Raw genomic sequence first — 20000 nt, 5'->3', positions numbered from 1 at the left:
AAAGTGAAATTTTAAGGTTAAAGTTGTACAATATCTTTCTTTTTGGTGCAGAGATTAACTAATTATGTGCAAATTCTTAGCGGTGAGATGCACTGGCCTGATGGTCGACATTACACTGGCGAGTTCAGAAATGGCTTACATCACGGGTAACTGAATTGTTCATTGTTTTATTTTCACACGAGTTCTTGTGCAAGATATTAGTCTAAGAACGAATGTCTTTCCCTTTGATAATCTTTCTAGGATCAATGATTGTTTTATTGCTAAAAATATTCTATTTTTGCAGAGAGGGTATGCTTATTTTTCCACCCAATGTTGCGGAACACTCTGAAGAAAAATACGAAGGTCATTGGAATTGTGGCAAAATGGCAGGTTTTGGCAGAATGAGGTTGGTTATTAAACAACACAGGTACTCCTCGGTATTCCCCGATTTCTTCTTTCTTTCACCTATCCCAGGCCTCTGTCCACCTGGCGCCCGTTTCTCGAAAGTCCCGATACTTTTCGGGCCATTTTCGGGTGTCACAATTTCCTCTGTATCTCATGAACGGAGAGGATTTAAGTCGTCAAACTTCACAGTCAGTTTGCTTTTTAATACCTTGAAAACTTGTTAAAAGATCGGCTACCCTGAACAAGCGGTTGGCAGTTTGACAAATGGCTTTTTGCGCCCGAAAAGTTTTCGGGACTTTCAAGAAACAGGCCCCTTGTCCTTCATCTGTTGGTCTACGAATACATTGATTATCTTTTGGGCCATACATTCAGTCACTCTATAAGACTATTTTTATTTTATTTTATATGAAACTCTCTATCAGACTTTTGTTGATGGTTGATTCATGCATTAATTGTTCTTACCATCTCAGTTTGTCCATCCATTTCTTGGTGTATTTGTCCATCCAATCCGTTGATCAAAAGTTCCAGACTTTTTTAGTTCCGAAAGTCTTTCCAGCATAACTGTAACATTAAAGCGGAATTTTTATTCAAGAGAACATATATGCAGTGATGAATCCAGTGGCTATATAGCCCAGCTTCCAAACTTCCTGTCATGTATTTTAGTCAAGCACCAACAATTTTCTGTTAATGAAATTGACTTCCTATACATTGTGTTTGCAGGTTTTGCAATGGTGACATATACGAAGGATACTGGCAAAAAAGCAAGCGGTGCGGTCATGGCTGTATGAAGTCTGGCACTATGTATTCGTCAGGGGCAACTATGTACATTGGAGAATGGTTTGACGATAAGAGGTCTGGATATGGAGTGCTCGATGACATCCTAAGGTAAAATGAAAAGTAGCTGCTGCTGTTTTTTCCTCTTGGAATTTTTTGTCTCGTGGGAAAGAATTGCAAATGAATGTATTGGATGTAAATTGGAAAAGTTCGGGATGTTCTCTGGAATGGCTAAACCCATCAAATTTTGTTTATTGGACCTCTTTGACTTGTGCCTTAAAATTGCCACATACATGCATTTTTTCTGTTTGTGATTTGGTGGGGGGCAGGCACATTACACTCTATGTATGCTAATAACATTAGGCTTTTCAGGTCATGGGACAGTGTTAAAGGAAATACTCCTTATAATTTTCTTTCAAAGTGGCTATTCGTACGGGACTCGTGTACCGACCAAAATTTGCAATTCATACGGGAGTCATCTTAAAATGATTATTACAGGCTCAATGAACACTCGGAAAATCTTACTTCTTCTTTTATTCTTTTATATACAGTTCAACTATCAAACAACGGCGGCATTGATGCCTGTTTAATTTCACGAAGTACCTTCTTCGTTCAATGTCACCGGCCATCTGACCTGCCTTGTGTTTCTCGCATTTAAGTCTAAATACCCATTTCAAATAGCGCTGATAAACAGTGAGCCTAAGCACCCATTTTAAAACGGTTAGCTTTCAATAACTGCGTGGCTATGTCGTTTAAGGTTTGGGATAGAACCTGTAATAATCATTCCAAGAAGACTCCTACATGAGAAGCAAATATAGGTCAACGTACGTGTCCCGTACGAATAGCTACTGCCTTTTTCTTTTTGTAATCCCAAGATGATTGTCAATAGATAGACCTTTAAAGACAACATAGCCACGCTCCGAGCAATTGCTAGTTTCAAAACTAGCAATTGCTTGGAGCGTGGCTATGTTGTCTTTAAAGGTCCATCTATTGGGTCTTATTGAAAACTTCCTTACATTGCTAATTGACTGTCTTTTAATTTTATTATTTTGTAGGGGTGAGAAATACATGGGTATGTGGGAAGCAGATAGTCGCCATGGTCCTGGACTAGTTGTAACACTGGATGGTATTTACAATCAAGGGACGTTTTCGCAAAACAAACTTACGGTGCGATGAAAAAGAAAATAGTTGCAATTATTGTGAAGGGTTGGTAATTGTCGTAAAGAGGATGAAAGCTTTTTTTGGGCTTGCTATTGGCAAACAGTAGCATCGTTAAGTGGAACATCCATCTCATGCTTGTGGACTGAGTGCTTTCATTGCTGTAAATCCTGACACAATAGTCTCTGTGGTTATGCTGTCTCTAAAACGTACCTGGAAGACTTGAGCTGTGCACGTTGTTTAAAATACTCTTTTACCTTTTTATTTTTAGGGAAATGGTGTTCTCTTGTGTGACGACAATACTAAGTACCAAGGAGAGTTTTTTGGCGATTGTTTGCTGTCTGGCAAGGTAGGAGAGACAGTTTTAGGTTGTAGGGAAACATTACGGAGCTTAAGCAACGACAACGGCGACGGCAACGAGAACATCATCACAAAATATAAATTCGCGATATTTTAATCGCTTCGTGACTATTTCAACCTTTTTAATATGACAAGGGTGTGGTAGTTCCTCAAAAATGCCACTGATCGGAGCGGTGCGCTTAATTTACGGGAGCAAATGAACATTTTTATCTTTAAGTGCTGACGTCCTCGATAAAACCTCAAATTGGCTATTTGACGTTGTTGTTTTGCAGAAGACGGCAAAGAAATGCACAAAAGTGAAAAACGCACGTGCAGAGCGTGCAAGGCTATTGTTTTTGCCCTCTAAATATGCAAATTTGTGACGTTCTTGTTGCCATCGCCGTTGTCGTTGCTTATAAGGGAGCTTTAGCAACGACGACGGGAACGGCAGCGAGAACGTCTTGTAAAAACATAAATTCACGTTATTGCGATCACTTCGCGACTATTCCAAGCTTTTTAATATGACAAAGGTGTGGCAGTCCCTCAGGAATGAAACCGTTACGAGCGGCGCTTAATTTAGGGGAGTAAAATGAAAATTTATCTCCAAGTGCTGACGTTCTCCATAACACCTCAAACTTGGTTATTTCGCGTTGTTGCTTTGCTGACGACGGCAAAGAAATGGACAAAAATGAAAAACGCACGTGCAGGGCGCGCAAAGCTATTGTTTTTGCCCACTAAATATGCAAATTTGTAACGTTCTCGTTGCCGTCGCCGTTGTCGTTGCTAAAGCTCCCTATTAGCTCCTTATAGGGAGTTTAAGATCTACGACGCAACGGCAACGAAAACGTCACAAATCAGCAAAAACAATAGCTTTGCACGCTCTGCACGTGCATTTTTAGTTTTTGTGCATTTTTTTCACGTTTTCGGCAAATCTGCGACGTGAAATGACCAATTCTCAAGTTTTACGGAGAACGTGAACACAAGGCAGCGAATTTGAATTTTCTGTCTTAGCTTCAACACCGCACCTCCTAATTCAATTCCTGGAAAGTTGCGCTAGTTTAGTAGAAGGTAGACAAACCGAGCTAATGACAAAAAAGATTAAGAAACCTGAACTTGCAATTTTAAATGACGTTTTCGTCACCGTCGCGTCGTAGATCTTAAACTCCGTATTAGGGAGCTTAAGCAACGACAACGGCGACGGCAACGAGAACGTTATCTCAAAATATAAATTTGCGTTATTTTAATCGCTTCGTGACTATTTCAACGTTTTTAATATGACAAGGGTGTGGTAATTCCTCAAAGATGACACCAGTCGGAACGGCACTCCATTTTAGGACAGAAAATGAAAATTTATCCTCAAGTGCTGACGTTCTTCATAAAACCAAAAACTTGGCTATTTCACGTTGTTGTTTGGCTGACGACGGCAAAGAAATGGACAAAAGTGAAAAACGCACGTGCAGGGCGTGCAAAGCTATTGTTTTTACCCACTAAATATGCAAATTCGTGACGTTCTCGCTGTCGTCGCCGTTGTCGTTGCTTAAGCTCCCTGTTGTCAGGGCGAGGACGGCATAGTAATGTATGCGAGTGTAAAGCGCAGGTGTAGGGCGTGCAGAAGTTTTGTTTCGGCTCGTTGGACCAATTGCTTTGTGGTGTTCTTGCGGCCGTCGTCGTTGCTTATTTCCCTTTTGTAAACGGTCGTTGCCATTTCTCAGAACGATCGTTGCCATTTGAAACGGTCGATGCCATTTTTTAACTCTGAATTACACTCATTACGTCTAAGAACTCAAAAGGTTGCGGTTACTGGGAGTTGTGTCTCGCTGGTCATATGAGTTAGGGTTCAGGTTAGGGTTTTGTTTAGGGTGAGGGCTAAGAACCCGACTTCGAGTCTTGAAATTTTCGGACTCTTTTTTTTCCTCCAGTTTTTTTTTTATAAATGTTTTTTTTTTCCTTTTTTGTCTTAATTTTTGTTAATATTTTTTCTTAGTTTGTTTCTTTTAATTTTCTTTGAAGTGAAGTGTGTAGTCGACCGTTCTAAATGGCATTGACCGTTTCAAATGGCAACGACCGTTCTGAGAAATGGCAACGACCGTTTACGAGGGGAAATTTGCGACAGCGACGTCGACGAAAATGTCGCCTCAAAACATAACTTGGCATATCTTAAGTTTTTCGCGGTTAGGCCTTCTCGTTCGCACCGTACAATGGGGAGCTTAAGCACACACTTTTTGGAGACGCGCACGGCAAACGGAAGAAAGCATTTCCCGTGCAAGGACAGTCATGTCTCCCAGATATTTATACTAATCATCTCTATTGGAGAAAAGCTACTTGGCAATGTAAATGTGGTTGTGTGAAGACAAGTTAAAAAGGAAAACAGCTCACTTCCGGTTGTCGTCCGCGTCTCAAACACGCGTGTGCTTAAGTTCCATAATGTGGGCGAAGTATCCTAAAAATAAATTGGTAAGAGCGCTGGCGTTGTCGTCAAAACCTCAAATTTGGTGATTTCACGTCATTAGGGACCTTAAGATCTACGACGGCGACGTCAACGAAAACGTCAACTCAAAATAAAACTTTGCTCCATTATAAGTCTTTCGCGATTATTCCACCTCGTTCACCTCCTACAATATGGACGAAGTATCCTAAAAATAAATTGGTACGAGCGATTTCAGAGTGAAAATAGAGAATGAAAGATTCTCTGTTGTATGCTCACGTTGTCGTCAAAACCTAAAATTTAGTGATTTCACGTCGCCGTCATGCAGAGAACCGCAAAAATATGAGCTAAAATCCGTGCCCCACATGCAGCACGATTATTTATGCTCTTTTAACCAATGATATCACTGTTTTCTGGCGTTTTCGACGACGTCGTCGTCGTAGATCTTACGCTCCCTATTGTTGTGCAGAGTACCGCACGTTTATGTGCTAAAATGCGTTCCGCACGTGCAACACGATTACTTTTCCTCCTTTAACCAATAATATTGTTGTTTCGTGGCGTTCTCATTGACGACCACATCGTAGATCGTAAAGTCCCTCATAGGGAGCTTACGCAAGAACGGCGACGACAGCTTCGAGAACGCCACAAAACAATAGCTCTGATGAGCAAAAACAAAACTATGCACGCCCTGCACGTGCGTTTTGCATTTTGGTACATTTCTTTGCCGTCTTCGTCCTGACAACCACGTGAATTGACCAAATTTGGGGTTGTGTAGAGGACGTGAGAACGTGACGAAAAATTTTAAATTTTTGCCCAAACAACCATACCGTTCATGCCAATTTTATAGGCCACTTTCTGAAAATACCATAATACTGTTTGTTTGTCCCTCCAAATTTAGCATAAGCATTGTTTTTGTTTTCTCTTGGGACCATTGCAAGTCCCCATATAAACTGGAAACAATGGTTATGCAAAATTTGGAGGGGACAAACAAACAGTATTATGGTATTTTCCGAAGTGGCCTATTCCTGCAATGTTGATACACACTTTCCATTTCGAACGACTTGGTGTTATAACGAAATTATTACAATAACGGGAAATTATATTTTTAGACTACGTTCTCGTTGGCGTCGTGGTTGCCCTTGTGTAAGCTACCTAATATGTTTGTGAGGACTTATAGACAGTTAGGTAGAAGAATTTAAAGTCTACTTTGTTTCATTAATTTACAATCTTTTATCGAAACTGCGATCCAGCACTAGACATCACTAGGGGAAATGAAGAATACACCGAGAAGAGCATGATCGCAGCTTCATCACCCGTCTTAGTTCCCATGCTTAAAGTGCCCCTGTGATCAAAAAAACCACTTCCTTTTTTCCTTCAGATTTTGAAAGTGTGTTTGCTTAACACCTGACTGGCAAAATTTTGAGCTTTGATTTTTATCCAAAGGCCGTTTACTTTGAGTGTAAGTTTTGTATTTCACGGTCCGCCATTACTCACGTTCAAAACTGACCGATTGGACCTCAGACGGTTGGATCCAGGGAAAAGTGACGTCAGAGGCTCACTAGCTTAAAATTTCAGCGTGTGAACGCAGCTTATTATATATGCAAAGCGTGAGTTTAAAAGTCTGAAAGCCCAAAACCCCAGTGCTGCATTTTAATTCTGCGGCGTACACACGTATTGCATTCTTAAACTTGTGAGCCTTTGACGTCATTTTCTCCTCGATCCAGCTCTCTCAAGAACATAATGTTAGTAATGGCGGACCATTAAATAGGAAAATTACAGTTAAAATAAAGAGCTGTCTTTTTGAAATCAAGGCTTAAAACGTGGGTCACTTAGTGTTTTGTTAACATAGTTTTGAAATCCAAAGAAAAATATGAATTGATGTTTTGGTCACAGGGGCACTTTAAATGTTTTTGCTTTTTATATTTTTTTCAGGGGACTCTTACTCTGCCAAATGGTGACTTTATTGAGGGTACTTTTGCTGGTCTGTGGGGAGAGGGAATTCGAGTAAATGGAACATTTCACAAGCTGGAAATGACAAGCTCGGCTACTAGGTCAGCAAGGTATGAGAAAGATCTCGTTGACGTCACCTGTTGTCATTAATGTGCCAACCAGAGCCTCATTGTTTGTTGAAACAAAGAGTCTTTTGTTCCTGTGGTTGGCAAATTTGAATAACAAAAGCCATGTTTGTAAACAGATGTCTTCCCTACATCCCCGCATATCTTGATGTCAAATTCAGAAAGTGTCAATCTGTGTTTGAACCATGAAAGGTTGTCCCAATATGTTATTCATGGCACCAAACCATCTTCCAAAAACAGCCGTTTTGACACGTTTTTCATTGCGATGTTTGCAATTTCTTATTTCTCCCCAAACGTTTGAGACTTATTCACCGATTAGTTTATGCATGCGATATTTTCCCTTGGCCCCCTCCCCCCTAAGTCAGTTACAATTCAACTCTTCTTCTCCTCCCACCTTGTGTCCAGAAAATATTGAGGAATGAAATCTACTAGGATGCTTCTCGTCTTGCATATGGTGTTAAACAGCGGGTTTGGTGTACTAGGTTGTTGTTGTAGCGTTAAGTAGCTGACAAAGAAAGAAGGGGGAACAGATACGCGTCTGTAATGTTGGGACCGAAATGCACAAATGACATGCAAGCTGCTGTATATAAGCGTTTCGAAGTGTCGTCTCCTTCTTGTCCTCAATTTCAACGTTACATTCGGTACCGGTATACTAGTCAAAAATATGACGTGTCTCCCAATTTCTGTTCTCCAAAGAAACAGAAACAGTGACGATAATCCTAAGTTAAAAACGGTCCCTAATGATAGCGTTTATCTTGCTGCTGTTGTAAATGTTCCGGCGTAGACAATTGAACGTTCCATTATCAAACTCAAATTGATACACAATAGAACGTTCAGGATTTGAACACTCTAACAATTGAACATAAAACCAGTTTCATCTGGCTTGAAGCAAGGCGTTTCCATAAAGTTCAGTCACCAGTTCAATTAATCAAACTCACCAAAAAGTTCTAGTTCGATTATGCTTGCTTACCGAAATAATCAAACAACAATCCAAGGTTGGGTTCGATTGAGTTCGACTGAATTTTTGTCCAGTTTTCTTTTGATTGACTATACCGGGAAATGTGAGACTTCATAGACGGTTATTAGGGAGCTTAAGCAACGACAACGGCGACGGCAACGAGAACGTCACAAATTTGCATATTTACTAGGCAAAAACAATACCTTTGTACGCCCTGCACGTGCGTTTTTCATTTTTGTCCATTTCTTTGCCGTCGTCAGCAAAGCAACAACGTAAAATAGCCAAATTTGAGGTTTTATGGACAACGTCATTACTTGAGGATAAATTTTCATTTTCTGCCCTAAATAGAGCGCCGTTCCAACCAGCGTCATTTTTGAGGAACTCATATTAAAAAAGTTGAAATAGTAACGAAGCGATTAAAATAACGCGAATTTATATTTTGAGATTGCGTTCTCGTTGCCGTCGCCGTTGTGGTTGCTTAAGCTCCCTATTATTTATGTAGAGGAGGATGGGGGGGGGGGGGGGAAGGGGGGGGGGGTATGTGGTGGGAAGATCAAGATTTCTAACCAACTGTTTTATCCACCTTGGCCAATGGACCCCTCTTAAAATATACCTCAAATTGCTGATCCCCCTAAACTTCTTTATAAAAAAGTCTAGCCGCCCTCTAGCCAATCTGAAATAGCCTTGACCCCCCTTCTTCCCCTCCCCCCTCTACATAAAAAACGACCGGTCCCTTAGATTTATGGGACACATCGTGTTGCTTATAACGAGGATATAGGGAAGCTTGCTAAGTGGTTCTCCAACGGAGTGATTGCAAGAATTACAGATGCCTTGTGTGCCTTATTGGAATTGACCGGATAAATGATCATTAATTATATTTATATATCTCTAAGCTGCAAATACGCTTTGTGTACATCGTTTTTCAGATCAGACCAGACAGGTAGCAAATGTCTTATTCCTCCTGAGAAAAAATGGACATCTCTGTTTTTAAACTGCCGTCAGTCACTTTGTTGCCGTGGGGATCTCAATGCGCAACACACAATTGTCTGGAAGGCCCTCTCAGTTTGCTTGATAACTGGTCGTGACACAAAACTGTCACACAATGATCAGGAAGTAACGAAGGAGTTGCTAAGAATCAACCGTGACATGGAACAGAAGTCCCTAGGGTGCACTGATCTACAAACAATCCAGGGTTATCTGTCAAAGGTATCCAAGCGTACTTATGGTTCATTATTTAGAGGCAGCTGCAATTAAGTTGACGGTTTCATACAGTACTTGATACACTTTTGACAATTCGAAATTTACCCTCAAAGGCCAGGATAGCTTGTTCTTTCTGATAACGTTGGTAAGAAATCTGCCGACGAGAGAGATTGTCGGTTATGGAGCAAACAGACGCCGAGAAAGCAGCCAAGAAGTAGGCGACGCGTTACTTGGTGTGCGACCTTTTTTGATCGAATTGCGGTCGTTTCGCCCGCGTTAGCCGATTCCCCGAACTGAAAACCTTTTCGCCCTAAATGAAAGTCAAGTCGCCCGAACTGAAAAGGATTTCGCGCGGACTGTCATTTAAAATGATTAAATAGATGAAGTTGAGGCTTGTCTATAAAATGAGTACGTTAAACTTTAAACTCGGTTATTTAACGGTCATAGTTGGCTTGAATTTCTTGGCTGTCTGTTCTGCTCTGAGATATTTCTTCGGGTACTCCGGCTTGTACCCTCAGCCTTCTCGCGCCGCTCGAATTCTCTCGCGCTCCACAACAACAGAACCGCCAGCGATACGCAGGCTAGCAGTAGTGAGATCACTCGTTGCCGAGCTCCCGGACTCGGCGTCATAGGTGGGTTGAGTTTGATGATTCTCTACTCTTTTCCGAGAGGTTTTTCCTCGGATACTCTGGTTTTCCCCTTTCCTAAAAAAAAACAACATTTGATTTGATTTGATATTTGAGTTTATTTCTGTGTGCATTGTCCGCAATTAGTTCTTCTACGCTAAAGAACTTGGCACTTGAATAAAGTTCATTGATGTGATTTCATTTGATAGAGCGAGGTTCAATCGAGTGTCGTAAAACCAAAACCAAAGTAATGACTTTGGCCAATCAAAAAGGAGGGAGACAATCCAGTAAACCAATCAAAACTCGAAGTAATTACACGTAGCCGACACAAAGCGCGGGAAAATGTGCACGCGCGAGCCACGATTGGTTTTGGTTTCACTTCTGATTGGTTGAAAAAGTAGCACGGGAACTTTCAACCAATCACTGAGTGAAGTAATGCAAAACCAAAGCAATTCGCTAATTACTTTCGACACTCAATTAAAAACCGCTCTATGAAGTCTCCCCATTTAGTAAAGCACGTGTGGTTGGCTAAAAAAACCTTGAAACTTAAAACAGGGGCACCCAGCGATAATCTTCGGTGAAATATGAGTTCGGGAGAGTCAAACTGTTCTCAGAATTTCGGTTCTACGTTGCCAAACAGCTATAGATTTCTTTAGTAAAACATTACCTAAAAGATTCGCAACCAGGAAAAAGTATTCCCTTTCCTTTTCGGAAGGGATATTTTTGCAATTTTTGGCGCTAAAAGGTCACCTAGCAACCTCGTTTCCAGGACTCTGAGAACGAGGTTGGTCACCTAGCAGTTTCGGATGAGAAAATGGTTCGCTGGGAAGTTCTTACATAGTAACGTCCAGCTAGCAATTTCTGAAATGAAGATATGAATCCCTAAAATCTTCGGACACATCAATTTTCAGCTATGATATCCGAACAGATCAAATTCTTCATGGTGATTAAAACGTCTCTTTAGACAATCTTTAAACAGTACAAGGAACCTAGAAATATCTCTCGAAGGCTTTTGGCGTAATTTGCTCGTTGGCTGCCCTTGTTAAAATGGAGTAATTATCATTGACACTGTTAGGTTTATGGTGTGTATCTCTTTCAGGCATTTGATTCAAAGCAGCACCCTTTAGGTCAGCTTGTGAATGGTTTAGTTGATGTGTTCAGAGCCAGTTATGTTGGAATGGGCACTCACAGAAGGCTCCTGCCTCATGCCGTTGCTGAAGTCAAATCGTTTGTCACCAGAGTTTACAATATTGTGCGGTGAGATATATATGGTTTATTTAAAGTTTCCTTGATTCGGTAGCCTATCTCTCGAAGATTTTATATCGGCCACATCTTGCAGAGATAGTTCACTTTATCTGGGATTACTCTTCCCCACTCCTTGTGAACTATGTATCGATTATTTGACCTTCTTTGAGCTTTAGACTGCAAAACAGCCGTATTTTTGCGTTGGTCGACAACGTCTCGTCAAGCGAAGGGTCTGGGGCGAGGGTGAAAACGAAGAGTGAGACTGGGCAGGGACTATACATGCAAAGCGAGTGAGAAAACGTGTCTTGAAGAAACGAAAATAAAAATTGACTGTTTCGCAGTCTATTTGACCTCCTACTAAATAGGTATCGACTTCTCTTTTTCTCCCATAATGCAATACGTCTTTGCGGGTTCTTTACATAAAAAAGTACAAGTTATTTACACTTGGGACTGTATCGTACTTCAGTGAACTGGATATCCATTGTTTTAATGCAAATGACAGAAATAATCCCCCAAAATGGGTGAAAATAATTTTGCTTGCAAAATCCAGGTTTCACTAGATTAGTTCTGGCAATACTTGCATACTCGGATCGTCGAAAAAATTTTTTTTTAATTTCCATTTGAACGTAAGTGTCCTTGTTATGAACAGAACATAATTAGCCGTGATGCTTTGATTTCGGTAAAATGTAGCGAGATCTTACTAGAAGCGATGTGCATGCTTTTCTGCTTTGCTCTCACATTCTTCCCAGATTTTAAAAAATGAACAATCTTTATATACAAGGATTTACCGAAATGAAAATGACTTGGAACGGCTAAGCTCTGTTTAAATAGTCGCCCCAGTGTCTCCTTTGCCCAAGTCAAGTTCCCCTCCAAATGAGCTACTGATTCAGCCGTGTAATTTGACTATGGTTCCAACATTGAGCTGCCCTTGTGTTAATATTGTAACTACATGTTGTTTTGTCAGTCTTCCAACATTGAGCTGCCCTTGTGTTAATATTGTAACTACTCGTTGTTTTGTCAGTATTCCAACATTCAGCTTCCCTTGTGTTAATATTGTAACTACTTGTTGTTTTGTCAGTATTCCAACATTGAGCTGCCCTTGTGTTAATATTGTAACTACTTGTTGTTTTGTCAGCCTTCCAACATTGAGCTGCCCTTGTGTTAATATTGTAACTACTTGTTGTTTTGTCAGCCTTCCAACATTGAGCTGCCCTTGTGTTAATATTGTAACTACTTCTTGTTCTTTCAGCCTTTTATTTCCCGCGCTTCCAAACGAGGAGTATCTCCACGTGGCCACGGACACCGTGTCCGGAATCGCCAGCCACAGCACAGAAGAAAGCTGGACAAGTAGCATGTTGCTTCACCCGTTGCTCTTTCCGAGGCTTTATCCGCCACTGTTTACGTTGTATGCGTTGGATAATGACCGTGCCGACAGTGCATACTGGGAACAAATCCAGCTGCTGAACAAGCGGTCGGACTGGGCACTGATGACGTACGTCGGTATGCAAAGGTGAGGTTGCTGTGACGTCATACTTCAGACTGCCAAGTTGTGAATAATGTAAAAGTACTGTTACACTATGCACTTAATGTATGGTCCCGAGGGACACAATTTTGTTTTCCCGAGAGTCCTGATGTTTCCCGAGACGAAGTCTAGTTTCCCGAGGGACCATACATTAAGTACTTTGTTGTATATTTAGACTTTTCCGTCAACAATCGCAGCAAAACATCCGGAGCGGGCAACAACTGTGGAATTGTATCCCGATCGGGATACATTTGAATTTGATCAGGGGCACGCGACCAAGAACCAACCAATCACAGTGCTCGTTTTGTTGAGGGAAAGACTAAGTATATAACAATGTGCAATGTTTGGTGGCAGCCCCACTTTGAGTTGTCGCTTTTTCAGACCTGAAATTGACGTCCCCATTCCTTTAATTGTTTAATTTATGCATTTGTGACGTTAATAGACATTGTGTGGTCATTGGCTAGAGGCACAATATTTTATGTGCACTGTACTTGGCGGGAAAGCTGTTTTAATTTAGACAGTGTGGAGACACGATAACTCCACTTGGGGAGTTGTATTGTCACCCAACCTCTGTCTCAAACTATTCGAAAAAGTAACTATAGAACTTGATTTTCTTTAATAACGATGTGTTTACTCTCAAATCGTCACCTAGAATGTTATTGTTTAAGTTGTCGGCCCATTGATCACAAAATGTTCGTGCCTTAATGAGACAATATCACGTCACCTCTTGCATTTCACAGGTTTACCTTTCGTCACTTCTAAAGTAACGTTTATAACTGCGATGATCAAGAATTTTAAAGTTGGCTAAATATATTTGAACAGACTTAACTGATTAGAGTGTAATGTGAAGTGCTAGATTTCAATCCCATATGAACCATGCGAGCGTCAGCCCTACCAATGGAAATGGGCCCACACAAGGACAGAGAAAAACTCTGACCAGGGTGGGAATTGAACCCACGACCTTCGGGTTAGATCACCGGTCGGTAGAGCAGCGGTGATGTAACCTAGGTTTTTCTCTGTCCTTGTGTGGGCCCATTTCCATCAGTAGGGCTAACGCTCACATGGTTCATATGGGGTAGAAAACTAGCACTTCACATTACACTCTATAATCAGTTAAGTCTGTTGAAATGTATAGTGCTACACGGCCAACGTTTGTAAAAACGTAACCCTTCATTGTAAATATATTTTAGTTGAAACCAGCCAATGCAACGGTTTTGCCCGGGATATCTGGGGGGACTCCAGGGAGGTTCGCTTGCTTGCTTCTTTTACCTCCCGTTCCCTCCCATATTTTGAGGTACGTGTACATTCCACACACTGGTTTTGCTCAGTGATGTGTTGACAGGTACCTGAGAGGTGGACTATGGCTTGGTTGCCATGGTGACCTCCTGGCTGCCGAGGAGAGTGCTGCTTCTTCTCTTGCTACCTTTACGGCACCAACCCTGCAATAAATTGACGTAGTGTCTTAACGGGGAGCATATGTTATACCTGGGTGTTTATATTGCCTCTTGCCGCAACGCCCTTCTCGGTTTTTTGTTTTACCAGGCATTTCTGGCTCACTAATGAACAGGACGTCGGAAGCCGTTCGGATGAGGTATGATCTCCTTGATTTTTGCGGAAAATGTTGGTTAAAGGCCCATTTTCACCCTAGACGCCAACGCGATCGTTTGTGGTTCTTTTGCAAGTGAAACCGCTAAAATTACCTTTTATCTTTTGGAGTCGACTGATTTTGACACTGGAGAATCACCAAAGCGGAATTTTTACGGTTCGGCTATTCAGCAAAAGGAATAGAACAATTCTGAAGCTAACGAGCTACAATTGTAGGTGACATTATTTAAGTGCAGAAATGCAACGCTTACTTTATTTAAACTTAGTTTTACTTTGTCAGTTTCGATTTGTCAGGATACCTGGGACGCAGAAGTAAAATGCTCTTGTAAAGATGCTTGTTCTCAAAAGAGTGGCAGAGGTTGCTGTCTTTGTGGAGCGGCGAGCAAACATCCCCTCGGCAATTATTCGTCATGTTGTTCGATACTATTCGAGTTCAAATACAAATATTTTAAACAAGTATAGACATAAAATACTACGATAAAATTATGAAATGATAAGTGGAGAACGCATTCAAATCAGGACCTAAGAGATTTATCGCGGATAGCTTTTTACGAAGAAGATTCTGAAAGGCTTTCTGAGATTTCCGAATATTTTGTAATTTCGTGATACACGAAGTCATACCAGGCTCGTATTGCGTCTAGGGTGAAAATAGGCCTTTAAATCGACATGAGGCCCAGGACACTTCGTAATTCCGTGTGGATGTTGGTGTTTTTACCTTAATCCAACTGTTATCTTGTTATTCTTATTGAATTTAGGTGAAACTCGAGAACCGAGAACCTGAGCATTATACCAGTGCAGTGGAATGCCTTCAGCAAATTAGGTATGACAATTTTTCTCTAATTATTAGTTTTGAATTAGCATAACTTAGCACTCCTTTGTTGATGGGATGAGGAAATTCTAGACACTTCCATCAATATTGCATTGCCATTCCCTTATTGGCATAGATACCTCGCTCGCTGAATTGGCTAATTAGAGCTCGTAGAGAAATGTTAAGCAGTCAAAATGGTTATGTCGTGAGGACGGTGCCTACTAATGTTATCGCGCATACGTTCTGCGCATCTCAAGATACTCGGGTTTCCTATCCGTGATGCTTACTAATACAGGGATATTTTTACGCGGTTTAAAACTATCCGAAGAAAATAGGTCTTAGTAAGTACTCTTGGTATCCAAAAAGAAAATTCATGGTAACCATGCTTCAATTTGAGAAAGAACGCCATACATTGCTTCGTATTTTAAAGCTTTTTACAAATATTATTGATCTTTGAAAAATGCGTGGTTACTCCCAATTTCTTTTTGGATTTCGATAACACTTGTTAAGATCTACATTTCCTGCATAATCACACACCGGGGCAAAAGTATCTTTAGTTAGTAGGCACCGTCCTTAATGCCATGTATTAAATTTACTTTTGAACTCAAGATAAAGGGAGGAATGAGCGCCAGGTGCAATAATCGTTGTGGACGAGTAAGGTGTCAGTTGAACGAGTGCTTCAGTTACTTGCTTATGAAACTATACTAGCGTCATACTCGTCTCAAGGATTTCTTCATCACATACACCTTACCTGTCAGTTTTTTTTATAGGAAGCGTATAAACGCGAGTGTATTTGTCGTTTATGGTCACGAGTGATGTTTTGAAAGTTCTCAAAATTGCACGAGCCGTCAAAACATCACGAGCTGTCATAATTACGAAATACAAGGCTATACAATTTTTTAATTATATACTCAACAAAATTACTTTATCGCTGTGTTTTTATGGCAACTTTCGAGTGTAAACCTTTTTTTACACTCTATAATTATTCCTCGCAAATCTTTAGATTACTCAGTGCATTCCTTTATGCATGTCATATGTTAACAGTACAAAATTTAGCCCCATGGAAAAGCTTGAAGTTCTGAAGACTACTTTTGAGAAAATCAACGAGGTAGGATTGAATTCGTTTTGTTGGCCACTTTGAGGGTACGTGGGAGACAGGGTCGAATTGTAATTGCGTTGTGGGGTTGTTTTGGGGACGAGCCACTGGTTATGCAGTCGTTTACTCTGCAAAGCAAAAAGACTTTCGAATATTCTTGTACGATAACAGTTGTTTTTTTATTTGTTTCTTTGCCACACATAAAAAAAAGACAAAAAGTAAATTACAGTTGGTTACAACAATCTAAAAGAATAATTATAATAATATAATATATATGTTTTTAATTAAGCCTTAAAAAAAATGTTTTCAGTAAGTAAACGTCTTATGTACCACGATTCCACTGACCTTTTGATCAAATCTTTACGTTTTCCGGACAATTTTGCACCTTGGCAAGCGAGCCATCATTTCAAAATTGCCATTATCTACAATTTACTCCTGGTCTGCAATCTTTATTTGCACTGTCCTCTGTGTTTGTTATTAACCCCGTCACCCAGACGCGTCAATGCGGCGACTTAACAAGAACGTCACAATATAATACATAATACGGTACAGTACAATGCAATGCAATGCAATGAAATGCAATAAGCAATATTGTTCTGTGCTTTGTTTTTGAACTTTCGTTCATTTCTTTCCCGTTCTCGACGTTTGTGGTTTTGCTGACAACGTGAGCTGGCGTAGCTCAATTGGTTAGTACGCGGCTTTCGGATTAAGACGTCCCTGTTGTACCCTCGGTGACCTCAACGTCTGTTCCGACATTCCCCTGATCCGTGTAGCGATAGCTTTAAATACCAGTAAAAAACGGGTCGTACCTTCGGCTTCCATTGATACCAGCCTCAAAGCTGACGGAACTACTTACGAAATATCGTGATTTTACCTTTACCATACGACACTCAATCTTTAGGTCTATCTGTGGCCAACATTGTACATCGCGATAAAAGATGGAATAATTGTGAGATAGTTACCATCGCGCAAATATTTCGTATTTCCGTTGGCATTGCCGTAGGTTGCCGTTGCTCCCTCATAAGTCTCTATTAAAGGAGAAGTGAAGGCAAAAAAATAAGCACTTTTTGTTTACACTTACGACCACGCACAACAATGCTTTCAACTTTTTTTGTGGGATTTCTTGGGCCATCAGCATTGCGGCTCAGAATGGAGGAGTCATCGGTCATTTTTGCAGCTTATGACGTATGGTATGGGGAAGACGTGCAAGAGCGCCCCATATAGAAGCAGTATCTTGACTGATGTTTGGCGTGAATATTGAGTCCGCGAAGAAACAGCAAAACAACGAAGAAAATATCCACAGCAGGCTGCTGATTTAGTTTTTGAGCCTACACTGAAAAGGCCGAAAAAGCGGGAAAAGCCCAACTTCGAACGTCGGAAAAAAAAACAGAAAACGAGAGGAAATGACTCCACAAACTTAACTGTACTTATGTTAGGCTTTCCAAAAACAATGTTGGAAAAATTGCTGATTTTGGCCTTCAGTTCTCCTTTAAGGTGGCCAGATTTGACGTTACTTGTCCAATATTTTCAGTATTGCATGATTGACGGCTCTGTTATGGGAGGAATAACGTTATATCCTCAAAGTATACCTGAGAAAGATTTGAAATGAGTACTTATTTCAGTTACTTTGTTTAGTTTTCACTGCAAGTTCATTATGTTGGCACCTCGTACGCTTCACTCACTATAATTAGTTAAAACTTGTGATATCATGATAAAGCCCCTCGCGATTCTCCTTTATTATTGCATGATTTTTTTTTCTCAAACCAGGAAGTGACTTGTTTTTGGCAAGGAGAAAAGAAGCTCGTCTCTTTGGACGATCTGTTTCCAGTGTTTCAGTTTGTTGTTATCAGAGCAAGGTAGAGATTCATTGACAAATTGATCTTAACTTCCTTGTTTTACTCGCTCGCTGTGTTTCATGTGAAATTAGTGCCTTCGGATTTGCTATTAGTCCGAGATAGAGTTAGAGAACGAAATTTCAAGTCCATTGCTCTTCGTTAAAAGAATCAACCATTTCAGTAAGCAAATTAGCCTATCGACTTCTCAAAACAGTTTTTTGTTGCAATGTACCAATAACATTGCTAACAAGTCTATCCAAAAACTTTCTTTTAGACAGGCTTGATATATTCGAGTTGTATGCATGCTGTTATTTCTCAATAGTGAGCGTTATATTATGGTTCGCGCACGACTATGACTGGACATTATGGTTCTACGCACGCGCACTAAAAAAATTGGACTTCAAAACTCAATGCGCCTGCTCAGAAGAAAAACTTGCTCAGAAGAAAAACTTGTACGCTAATCTAAAGTTTCCTATTCGCTGGTTTGTTACAGGATTCCACACTTGGGTTCCGAGATTCATTTCATTGATGACATGGTGGACAGTCACGTGCATATTGGAGAACAGGGTCACATGTTCACCACGCTTAAGGTATCGACGTTGGTTTCTGGCTTCTCACTGGCCTGTTGTTTTCAACTCAACAGATCCGGGGTCCTTTGAAGCTGTTTGTAAGATTTAAATGATAGAGTTGCTATTTCATTGAAGAAAACAACTCAAACAGTTGCAAGAAAAGCAATTTGTTTATGGAAGAAACCCGGTGTGGCGTGAGAAATGGTTGGAATGGAGGTGCCTCGAAAATGGAGCTTTGACTCTAACGCTGTAGCAACTAAGACCAGTCTTTGTGGTGATATTGATTGCCAACACTGATTTACCAAACGAAAAATGTTGACGCACTATCATCCAACACGAGTTTCTTAACGCATCAATATTGCTCCACAACGTTGGCCAACATTGGTTAATTACTTTGCCAGGGCTTCAGGAAAGGTCTTTCAAATCAAATCAAAATTACAGACTTGACCTGGACTCGATCAGTACTTTATCTACATATGAAGAATATTTCAATGATAAACTGTCAGTTTCTTTTCCGGTGCATCTGGTCTAATACCTTTGCTTTTTCTTATTTGATTTTTGTTTCCTTTGAAAAGGCCTCCTTCTTCCAAATTCAAAATGAAAAAGGCTGATTTACTGGACTGTACAAGTTGGTACACCATCGATGTGGCGTCAGAACGTGATCCGGGCGACGAGATAGCAACTGGAACGAGCTTGAACAGTTGTGCCTGTGAGTGGAAGCGAGGCTTCTGATGACACCTAAGACCAAGCTAGTAGAATTTTGATGCTGTCTGTTAAACAAGCCGTACGCAGTGTACAAATCGTGGACAATTGATACGGTTATGTTAATTTAGCTAACATTCTCTGTGGACCGTGTAAAGATGTTGAATTTCCGTATGGTTTGTACGCACAGTACAAAAGAATCTCCGTCCGTAATCGGGCTAAAAAGGCGTATAATGAAGCGAATTTTAAGAAATGTCGACTCGACTTGACTTCTAAACATATTGAAGTTCCGTATGGTTCGTAGTGGTCTTCTTGCGTTTGGTAAAGGCCCATTTACACGGTTTAAGCATTTGCCTAACATTGTTAAACGAATGTTGGGAAAGTATTTAAGGGAAGTTGTGCGGAGCGGTTCAACTGGTTCCAGCATCGCGCCAATGATGGAGCCAGCACTAATTAACATTGTCCCGTTAAGATTTACGGCCTGATGTGAGCACGCATGTGTTCAACAAATTCATTGAACGGCTTGAAGTCCATCCAACATTTTCCGGAATACAAGAACTGTTAAATCGATGCTGAATTAAAGTTTAAATCAGTTTAACGTAACTTCCAACATCTTTAACTCGCTCGACGACCTGTTCAAACGTGGTTAAAAAAAGTGTTTCATGTTTGTCAAAGTAAA

General features: G+C 40.6%; 1 protein-coding gene across 2 annotated transcripts in view; it reads left to right on the top strand.

Moving 5' to 3' along the window:
- LOC137984733 (alsin-like) overlaps window positions 1-20000 on the top strand; it is a 47418-nt gene that overhangs the window by 27138 nt on the left and 280 nt on the right. The window contains exons 18-32 of one of the 2 annotated variants that reach the window (XM_068831995.1): window positions 81-146; window positions 284-385; window positions 1105-1269; window positions 2214-2325; window positions 2588-2665; window positions 7013-7140; window positions 9040-9319; window positions 11039-11196; window positions 12434-12694; window positions 14249-14297; window positions 15067-15131; window positions 16164-16227; window positions 17983-18071; window positions 18544-18640; window positions 19195-20000. The exon at window positions 19195-20000 is cut by the window's right edge and continues 280 nt beyond it. In XM_068831995.1, the coding sequence (XP_068688096.1) occupies window positions 81-146; window positions 284-385; window positions 1105-1269; window positions 2214-2325; window positions 2588-2665; window positions 7013-7140; window positions 9040-9319; window positions 11039-11196; window positions 12434-12694; window positions 14249-14297; window positions 15067-15131; window positions 16164-16227; window positions 17983-18071; window positions 18544-18640; window positions 19195-19230 (1750 nt within the window). In that variant the 3' untranslated portion in view covers window positions 19231-20000. The remainder of the gene's footprint in view (window positions 1-80; window positions 147-283; window positions 386-1104; window positions 1270-2213; window positions 2326-2587; window positions 2666-7012; window positions 7141-9039; window positions 9320-11038; window positions 11197-12433; window positions 12695-14248; window positions 14298-15066; window positions 15132-16163; window positions 16228-17982; window positions 18072-18543; window positions 18641-19194) is intronic. The other variant, XM_068831996.1, reaches the window with a different exon arrangement.

The sequence above is a fragment of the Montipora foliosa genome, chromosome 14 (assembly GCF_036669935.1).
Source record: "Montipora foliosa isolate CH-2021 chromosome 14, ASM3666993v2, whole genome shotgun sequence".
In the NCBI taxonomy this organism is placed as follows: Eukaryota; Metazoa; Cnidaria; class Anthozoa; order Scleractinia; family Acroporidae; genus Montipora; species Montipora foliosa.
The sequence above is the reverse complement of the archived record's forward strand: the minus strand, read 5'-3'. Positions and strand labels throughout refer to the sequence as shown.